This window comes from Lampetra planeri, chromosome 50 (genome assembly GCF_965212315.1).
Source record: "Lampetra planeri chromosome 50, kcLamPlan1.2.h2, whole genome shotgun sequence".
Lineage (NCBI taxonomy): Eukaryota > Metazoa > Chordata > Hyperoartia > Petromyzontiformes > Petromyzontidae > Lampetra > Lampetra planeri.
Window position 1 is genome coordinate 2,679,489 of NC_136156.1, and position 10,199 is coordinate 2,689,687.

General features: G+C 44.7%; 1 protein-coding gene across 1 annotated transcript; it reads left to right on the plus strand.

Moving 5' to 3' along the window:
• Positions 1-1,553: 1,553 nt before the first annotated feature.
• Positions 1,554-10,108, plus strand: LOC144734232 (cell cycle control protein 50A-like). Its single transcript, XM_078616357.1, has 7 exons — positions 1,554-1,983; positions 5,229-5,345; positions 5,462-5,569; positions 5,694-5,781; positions 7,057-7,197; positions 7,537-7,737; positions 8,309-10,108. Exons 1-7 carry the CDS (start codon positions 1,765-1,767, stop codon positions 8,506-8,508), a joined length of 1,074 nt encoding a protein of 357 aa, XP_078472483.1. The 5' UTR covers positions 1,554-1,764; the 3' UTR covers positions 8,509-10,108.
• Positions 10,109-10,199: the final 91 nt, after the last annotated feature.

Here is a 10,199-nt window from a genome sequence, read left to right on the forward strand (position 1 = left end):
CGAAAGATTTGCACGGTCGTAAGCAAGCAAGCAAGTGAACTTAATATAAAGGATTTAAAAAGGTTTTCTCGCTCTCCTACTTCAGCAAAAAACCTTTTTTTCTTACTGTGGTTTTCACACCTGATGAGGATTGCTTGTGTTGCAATCGAAACGTCGTGATTTATTTTATTTTATACCTCCGTGACTTTACCGAAAGAACCAATATACAATTTGGGTTGCATGGTCACAGTCGTACTGCTACTGTGACTTGCCTTTCATGCTTAATTCATGATGGAGATGTGGTATCTTCGAGGAGAAACATCAAAGGCAGGTGTGCGATGTTTGGCTCTTGCATTAAGTGATTGTTATGGACGTCGATTATTAATTTCAATATATTTAGGCCACCTGTGCTGTAATCTCCACTCTGCACGTGTTTCGTATTATATCTGGTTAGCACACCATCATCGGATTAGCTCTTAATCAACTCGCCTCTCATTGTCCGCACCTGAAATACGGGCTACTCTTATCCCTGATTCAACGGTCTCAACACAAGCATGGAAGCGCATTTATAAAAATTCGTTATTTCACGTCCGAATTTGTTTTCGTAATAGATCCAGGTGAATCAATTACATGCCTAATAATTGGATCCACCTATGTATTGCGGGTGACCCAATAATTAACATCCCAGTTATAACACATACTATATTGGTTAATCGAATCTTAAAAATTGGAGAACGTTCGAATCGCTAGTTCTGCTCAGATACAACGATCCACTTCCCGCCAGGAAATTCGAATTAAATATGTATGATTACTGTATGTATATTGTTTTACACTTCTAAAGACAGCGACCTCTAGCAGTTACAGGAACTGCTGAACAAGTGAAATTGAAGCTGGTTGTGATCACCAGCGAAACGGCGTACTACTCAAATTGTAAATGTTGTGGGTTTACTCTCCAACACACCGGTGTGCTGAAGTAGTCACCAATTATATTCTTGGTTCTTTCGGTAAAGTCACGTAGAAGGGAAATAATAGTGAACTATTTGTTTTTTGTAAACGTGACACATGTTTTACTGTTTGGCCGTGTCGGGTGGTGGAGGGTTACGACACATTTATAAATAACGCGATCTAACCCAAAAACGTTTATTATGAATAATATTGGTCGCAAAAGCGCGCGTGTTAAAGTGTTCCTTGCGAAAGGTTTCAGTTTTGGTGTTTTAACCAAACCGCTGCGCCACCGCTCCCTGCAGTGGGCATCGCGGCAGGCTCCGCCCACATCGCCTTGACGTCACGGAGCCAGAGGGCCCCGACTCGGCATCGCGACAGGCTCCGCCCATATCAGTGGGCCCCGACTCAGCATCGCGGCAGGCTCCGCCCACATCAGAGGGCCCCGCCCACACCAGAGGGCCCCGACTCGGCATCGCGGCAGGCTCCACCAACATCAGAGGGCCCCGGACTCAACATCGCGGCAGGCTCCGCCCACATCACAGAGCCCCGGACTCGGCATCGCGGCAGGCCCCGCCCACATCAGAGGGCCCCAGACTCAGCATCGCGGCAGGCTCCGTCCACATCGCCGTGACGTCACGGAGCCAAAGGGCCCTGACTCAGCATCGCGGAAGCGATCACCGCGGTCGAGGTGCAGCAACGGCAACGAAGGCGGCCGTCGCTTAAAACGTTCCCGACGACGACGACGATTGTCATAACGAGAACCACCAACAACGACGACGAGGTGACATTAACAGACGCGTTTAACATCGACGACCCGCTCGCGTGTTCGCGTGCGATACGATGGCGGCAAACGCGGGCGGCGGAGTCAAAGATGGCGAGGCTGAGGAGGTGCGTAGCCGTCGGCCCGACAACACCGCCTTCAAGCAGCAGCGCCTGCCCGCATGGCAGCCCATCCTCACCGCCGGCACGGTGCTGCCAGCCTTCTTCATCATCGCTGTCATCTTCATCCCGCTCGGCATTGGCCTCCTCATCACGTCCAACAACATCCTGGAGCATGAGGTGACGACGGTGGTGGTGATGGTCATGATGGTGTTGGTGGTGATGGTGGTGGTGTTGGTGGTGATGATGGGTGTTGGTGCTGATGATGGTGGTGATGGTGGTGGTGATGATGATGGTGGTGGTGATGATGGGTGTTGGTGTTGATGATGGTGGTGGTGTTGGTGGTGATGGTGATGTTTGTGAGGGGCGTGAGGCGGTGTAAACTAACACGGAGGGAAACCAAAATGAACAACGGAGAGACATGTTTAGTGCACGTTCGTTAACAAACGGCGATTTAAAGAAAAAACTCGATTTCAAGAGCCGCAATGGACGCGAATTCGAGACACGGGGTGGGATGGTCCTTCATCATCAATAACGCCACGAAAGCAGTCCCGGAAAGAGCCGCAGGTTGCTGTTCCCTGAACTCACCTGTGCTGGTTTCTGAGAGCGTGTGTTGGTGGCGGCTTCTGAGGTTTTGTTGGTGGTGGTTTCTGAGAGCGTGTGGTGGTGGTGGCTTCTGAGAGCGTGTGTTGGTGGCGGCTTCTGAGGTTTTGTTGGTGGTGGTTTCTGAGAGCGTGTGGTGGTGGTGGTTTCTGAGAGCGTGTGTTGGTGGTGGTGGTTGTTTTTTAGAGCATGTGTTGTTGGTTGTGGTTTCTGAGGTCGTGTGGTGGTGGTGGTTTCTGAGAGCGTGTGTTGGTGGTTTCTGAGAGCGTGTGTTGGTGGTGGTGGTTTTTGAGAGTGTGTGTTGGTGGTGGTTTCTGAGAGCGTGTGTTGGTGGTGGTGGTTTTTTAGAGCGTGTGTTGTTGTTGGTGGTGGTTTCTGAGAGCGTGTGGTGGTGGTTTTTTAGAGCGTGTGTTGTTGTTGGTGGTGGTTTCTGAGAGCGTGTGTTGGTGGTGGTGGTTTTTTAGAGCGTGTGTTGTTGTTGTTGGTGGTTTCTGAGAGCGTGTGTTGGTGGTGGTGGTTTTTGAGAGTGTGTGTTGGTGGTTGTGGTTTCTGAGAGCGTGTGTTGGTGGTGGTGGTTTCTGAGGTCGTGTGTTGTTGGTGGTGGTTTCTGAGAGCGTGTGTTGGTGGTGGTGGTTTCTGAGAGCGTGTGTTGGTGGTTGTGGTTTCTGAGAGCGTGTGTTGGTGGTGGTGGTTTCTGAGAGCGTGTGTTGGTGGTGGTGGTTTCTGAGAGCGTGTGTTGGTGGTGGTGGTTTCTGAGAGCGTGTGTTGGTGGTGGTGGTTTCTGAGAGCGTGTGGTGTTGCTGTTGCCGTGTGAATATTTCGCTGTCGTTTTCACAACGTGTAGAAGTGACACTATATACGTTCCGTCAACGTACTGCGTGGCTTTAAAAGGGAACAAATATATACAGGATATGCGACGTTTCTGTAAGTGTCCCTTGGTAGCACATTGAGGCCAGGATAGGCAACAGTTGGAGGATTTGCCTCTGTGTGCTTTGAAGAGGGCTGTGGTCTTAAACGTCTTATGGAGATGTTGTTATTTGTGCTTGTACATCACAGCCAATCGCAGCAGAATCACAATTGTCGTAAACGATGGGTGCTTTCTGGACTGTTATTGATATTGTGCGGTACTGCATTTTTAACTGTTGTTAAATGAAATCTTTCCGTGAACTGGTGTGCGTTCCAAACATGGGTTGGCTATTCTGAATGACACTCGCTCGGTAGGGTGTGTTCTGAACTGTGTGAACATGGGTTTTCAGTTACATGAAGGATGTTCATTCCTAATTGTGACATAGGTTGTTTCGTTTTTAATCTGTGGACTAAAATGTGGTGTTCTGAACCTGAAGGTATTGTACCGAATGAGCCGTGTACCTATTGTGTACTCAAGGGGCATTGCGCATAACTGCAGTAAAGTTGTGAACATTTGCGTGCTGTGTTGCAATTAAGTGACCCGCCTGTAGTATGACGTTATTTTGTGACTTTAGTTTGCACTTAAGTCATCTTTTTGTTTCCAAATAACCATATGGACGGGAATGCATCCGATCCCGTCACATCTCAGAAGCTAAGCATTGTTGAGCCTGGATAGTGTTTGGATGGACGACCACTTTGCAAAATACCAGGGTGTTGTAAGCCGCTACGGGGCTATGTTGGCAGCCACAAAGGAAGTGTCACAAACATGCACGTGCTGTTATATGCGCCTATAGCTGCTACCCGCCTTCACACCACAACCCGCACTGACCATCGTGGCAAAAAGCATACTGCAGTCATATAAATCCCCATTACTCGCACGATTCGGAGAGGTGCCCTCTTCCAGCCGTGGATTGCCAGAAGTCTTGCACGTGTGCGTTCCACTAAGTGTTCTAAACTGGTTCGTCTGAATTGTATAGTTAAGGACTGGTATGCGTTGGCCTGTGACTGGGAAATGTGTTTGTTTTGGACTGTGCAGCATTGCACACCAGTGTTGTACAGGTAGTGTTTGTAAATCCCCATTCCATTACGGTGAGGTATTACACAGCACTTTAATACACTCGGCCTAATTATACATGGGGTGGCAGGATTATTGTAAGTGTTCAACCTTACAAGTTATCACCACTATCAGGCATTATCAATCCACTGCCGGATGAAGGCCTGTCCAAGCTGCCACCATAATCCGGCTAGCCTTTGCACATGGGTTGATTTAAGTGCTCAAGACACGTTTTATTCCTTGCTGTCATGGAGTAACCGAATGTTATTTAACCTATGTGATAAAGGAATTGTGATGAGGATAGATGACAAATATCTCTGGAAGTGGATGGCTGCGACTGCAGTCGAGAACCATTCGGCGAGGATGTTTAGTGCAGTTTAACACGTAGCAGGCTTTTGTGACCAACATCATCCATAATAGAGTTTTTTTTGGGTTAGGTCGTGTAAATATATGTCGGGTGGTGGCGTGTTTTAACGACACATTTATATATTTACGCCATCTTACCCCAAAGAAAACCTCTAATGGATGTTTTGTGCACTCTCCACTAATACCTGACAAAGAATATGTTCTTTTGGTGTATCCTGCCAAGTGTTATCAATACATCCGAGTGAGGCTCAAGATATGAATAATAGACAACTCCTTTTGAGCTTTCACTTGGATCGCAAATCTCATTAATGTTTTAAAGGTCCGATTCTCATGGCCAGGCGATGAATGTAATTACTAAAAGAAGTCTGTTTATTATTTATTGGTCTTATTTTGTGTTACTATTTGGAGATTGTATAGTGATGGTCAGTGGTAAAGGGATAAACTTGCAGTGCACGCGATGTGGTATTGACAGCTCCATGCTCCCAATTTCTTTCAGCTCGACTACACAGACAGCGACGACTGTGCACGTTGTGCCGAAGTGCGCATGTATTGGAATAACAGCTTCCAAACCTGCAGTTGCTCCATCGCCTTCAACTTAACCGAGAATTTTAAGGTACGGTTGGTGTTGCTCGGTGAATGGGTATTGGCGGTCGTGTTGCCATAATTTTTGACGATGAAGTGCTTGCCCATCACTTTAAATGTTTCCCTGCCCTGCTGTCATTGTTGTAGGGTCCAGTGTACATGTACTACGGGCTGTCCAACTTCTACCAAAACCATCGACGCTACGTCAAGTCCCGAGATGACAACCAGCTGTATGGTGTCAATGCCTCCTTATTGGTGAATTAAAGTTTGAAATACAACACAAATTACATTATAATTTTAAAGGTTGTACAAATAACGTGTTTTTTTTTTCAACGATGCAGCGGTTTTCAGTTGTGTGCTCGTGGTTTGCATTTCACAGAATCCAAGCAGCGAGTGTGCTCCTTATGAAAAGAATGGCAGCATTCCGATTGCACCTTGCGGAGCTATTGCAAACAGCATGTTCAACGGTGGGAACACACACAACTACATCTTTCTGGATTGGCGAAATCGATGGCATTAAATGGCATCTATTGGAAGGTTGAGGGTGATGCCCGTTGTGTAATAGTTAGCACACTGGATTTTGGAGGTCAGTGGTTAGATTCGATCTCCCGATGGAAGTTTAAACAAGGTGCAAGTTTAGTCAATGCCACTGCATGTCCACCCAGCAGTATAAATAGTTACACCACACTGATAGGCAAGTTGCATGTGATGGGAAAGTGTGGCTGCTCCCACCTGCCCCTAAGACATCCAGTGTGAAAGAGTAGGCCAAATACCCTCTAAGCGTTCCCTCGAGTGCAAGACGCGGCTGCCAGAAGTGGCGTAATCGAGCAATTGCAGGTTTGCACTTTGACTTTTTGCATAGGAAGTTGGCAGTTGTGACTTTTAACTTTCCATGAGCCCGAAAGATGTGAACTAATGCATAACTATAATAAAGCAAAGTGCTGGTTTAAAGAAGTAAATGTGAAATTCAAGTGTAGCAGATCGTAAAAAAAAATGAAAGGTCCCTTGTTGGAAATTTTGAGGGGGTGGGCATTTAGTGTAAAGGGAATACCACTCAAGCATGAAACAACACTGCATCCATATTACATCTGATATTTAAACCATATCAGCCAGTTATCAATAAGCTTTTAGATTCCTTAGTCTTCATGAGTTTGTTCATGAAATACTTTTCCAGACTTTAAGTTTATTAACTTTCCTTTCAGCAGAACCCCATTTAAAAATTAAATGTATCCCCGCTTTCATGTGACATTACTGTGTTGTTTCGCATTTTTGTTTGGCGATAAAAAATTTTACCTGTGGCACACTATGGGAAGTAAAAGTTATGCAAAAGGACTGACAGGCCAAGATGACCCAGGAAGGGATGCTGGAGTTAGTCCCCAAGACTGACATGGTGCAGAATGAGTAGCAGGAATAACGGAGCGCTTGGCAGCAAGGGGAGAAGGAATGACTTGGGCAAAGGTGTAGGGAATGAGAGGGTTAATGTGACGGAAGAGAAAGTGGAAGTGAGATGCATGCGGCATCTATCTTCACAGGATGCAGGGATAGGCAAGGGATTCAGGGTGGGGATCACCGTACAAATCAACAGATTTACCGGATGCTTGAGCCGATGTAAATATAGGTTTTTTTTAATCTAAATTTTACAAATGTTTCCCTTGAAAAGAACACATTTAGGCTCAACATTTTCACACGATTATAAAGGACTGTATTAACGACTTGTATGTACCTTTTGTTGATTCTGGCAGATACACTAACGTTGTACATGGCAAACGCTACCGACAATGTTCCGGTGCCGATGATAAAAACTGGAATTGCCTGGTGGACGGACAAGAACGTAAAATTTCAGAACCCGGAGCCAAAAAACAATCTCACCAAGGCTTTTGCAGGTTTGTATATGACTGCCACATTTGCCACAAGGATGAGTGACATTACAAAGATGATCCATTCATCTGGAAACGTGGAGCTGCAAAGCAATTTTTATATGGTCACCATGCTTGTTTTATTCATCCGACGTGTTTTTGGGTTGTACCACGTGTTCAACACTCTGTCCGACGTTTCCCTAAACCATCTGCGAGCCGATTCGAAAACTTTTCAGAAGCTCCCATCATCACGTAGAAAGAAACGTCGGACAAGTTCGACACGTGATAACAACCTGAAAAACATCCCGGAAGCTATATTTGCACAATAGCAAAAAAAACATACACCGTAATGTGTTTTCGTCGCAGGCACTACCAAGCCGCTGTACTGGAATAGATCTATTTCTGAACTCGATGAACTGGACAGCAACAACAATGGCTTCATGAACGAGGACTTCATCGTGTGGATGAGAACAGCTGCCCTGCCCACGTTCCGCAAGCTCTACCGCCGCGTCAACATGACAGACAACGGGCTGCCTGCTGGCTCTTACCTCCTCAAAGTGGACTACAGTATCCTTTCACTTTCCAATGCAATTGCTGTGACTATAGGGGATGTACAGTAGCCCATTTGTGTTGGTATAAATCTTTCTTTTTTAGTGGTCCACGTCGCTGTTTTAACAATGTTTTTCCGCAGCTTGGAAAATGGGTATTGAGGTCTGGAAAGGTAAGATAAGATTGAAAGTATGCTTTAAAAAAAATCACAATTGTATTGAAGCTATAACTGGTTGTAATGACTTGTATTGGGTGGACAGCAAGTCCCTATCCCTTTACCTCCTGGTCTACTGTAAAACCATGGTTTGTATATGATCGCATTGTGTACCTTCATTGAATGGTGGAAAAAATGCAATTACATCTATAGTATTTTTTCTCCATTTGTGTTTGGTGTATTTGCTTGAGCACTGGTTTCCCACTGCACTAATATCTTGGCCAAGAGTTTGATTCCCAGCCATGGAGTATGGTCAAACAACCCACATCCACCAGTGGATTGATAGTGTTGACAATTATCGTTGTGGTTTATATTTGCCCGGAAAGTTTCCCACCCGCAGCGCGCGCTCCAGTCTTCCTTAACGCAGCTCCACAGACTTTCCGGTGATGAGCTTTGGAGGCAGAAAGCGTATGATCCTCAGCACCACCTCGTGGATGGGCGGAAAGAACCCCTTCCTCGGCATCGCCTACATCACCGTGGGCACCATTTGCTTCGTCCTGGGCATCGTGCTCTTCATCATCCACCAGAAGTACAGCAAGCGCCCAAACGATTCCACAGATCCCAACACCAACTGAGCCTTTTTGCACCTGGTGTGGCCTCTTTATTCTAGCCCAAACCTAGAGTATTTGTTAAATTTGGTTGTGTTTCAGCGTAAGGTTACCCATCTCAAGATTAGTGTGTAAGGGGAGGGCCAGTGGAAACCTGTAGACGCAGCCAATATCAATTAGAAAATGTCACATTGGCTTGAGGAATTGTATGGTATATGGTACAAACTAAGGTACATCGAATGACATTTCTTTGAGGAAAACTGATAAACTAGTTGGTGACTGGGTCTAGGCATGAGGGTAATAATTCCATAATTTTAAAAAGGTATAAACTATGTTTTCCATATATTGTATATTGGTTTTATTTTAGCTAAAGTCAGATTATCTTTTGCTCGGCCTCGTTCTATTAACCTTGATAGACATGTAAAAATAATTTATGAACCTCAGCACTGGGAAATTGTTAAAGACTATCATTGTTTTGCAATGAATGTAGCAGGGCACACGAGTGAACGATGTGAAAAGGCATTTTAAAATTGCATGCTAAATGAAAAACCCATGATGTGAATCTTCTGCTTTGGTTGGTGTTCAGAAGCATGTGTATAACTCCTTCATAGCAATGCTCACCTGAGTGTTAGACTGTTCAGAGTTCATTAAGGCCACGCAAATGAGCAAACATTGGCACCTGCCGAGTGTCAACATGTGCATTACGCTGGCATGCGCAAGAGTTTCAACACACAATCAAAAAAATACGCTGAGTGTTGCAGTATGGCCTTGCACTCTGTAAAATCGTGGCCCAAATACAGAGCCATCCTTGCTGTCATGAAAAATTATTGCACTGGCAAGTGGGGGGGGGGCAACAGTAAGGCACGGACTGCAACTGTTTTGATAGCTTTAGAAGCTCAAATACAAACCATGCCAGAGGAGACACTGGGAGGCATAATCTACAAGCATGCACACATGCTGATATTCACAGTAGTGGAAAGTTGGTTATGCAATGCTATAGACTTGTAATTGGGTGTTGGAATAAACGTTTGCCTTGCATTAATTTTTCACCATAAGGTTATTGTACAGGTTGAATTATTGTAGTGCTGTTTCTTTTTTAAGCTTTTGCATTCCGTATCTTTTAATTGCGGCACACTCAATGGGGAACGATTTTTTTTCAGTTTAGAACATGTTAATTTTGCTCCTGATGGAATTGGCAGTTACATTGGTTATTTGAAAAAAATTTGACCAAATTTCTAAAGCATGAAGTATAATTTGGCAAAACACTGGAAGGTTTGGGATGAAAACCACTACCCTAACAATTCCCACCTGGTAGTGTGCTTAGCACCAACTTCTATAACTTTAGCTTCTACACTGAATTTTGAGATGTAAATGTTAAATTCAAAGTTTGGGACAAATGCCTTGTTGTAATTGCTCATTCAAATATTAAAGTTGACCTTGGGTAGTTTTGCACTCTTTAAATAAGGCATTACTGTGTTAAAGTTACTCCAAAGCATTGTACAAATTGTGATCTGTCTGCTTATTTTCTGTCAACATTGCTTTTAATAGCATGTGCTTGTTTCCAGTGTACAAATGCTGTTTGTTAATCTCAATGTGCTAAAGACGGCGAATAAAATCTTAAAGACTATTGAAGTGTTTCTCTTTAACTTAAGTTTATTTTCTTTGGGTTTTAACCCGAGGTTCATAAGCAGCAGGTCTTAAAGCATTCACAACAGACA

Bases quoted from the DNA above. Each gene is read 5' to 3' on its own strand.
- LOC144734232 (XM_078616357.1), top strand. From the start codon at position 1,765: ATGGCGGCAAACGCGGGCGGCGGAGTCAAAGATGGCGAGGCTGAGGAG. The intron at 1,984-5,228 runs GTGACGACGGTG...AATTTCTTTCAG, and splicing joins ACAACATCCTGGAGCATGAG to CTCGACTACACAGACAGCGA. The intron at 7,198-7,536 runs GTTTGTATATGA...TTTTCGTCGCAG, and splicing joins TCTCACCAAGGCTTTTGCAG to GCACTACCAAGCCGCTGTAC.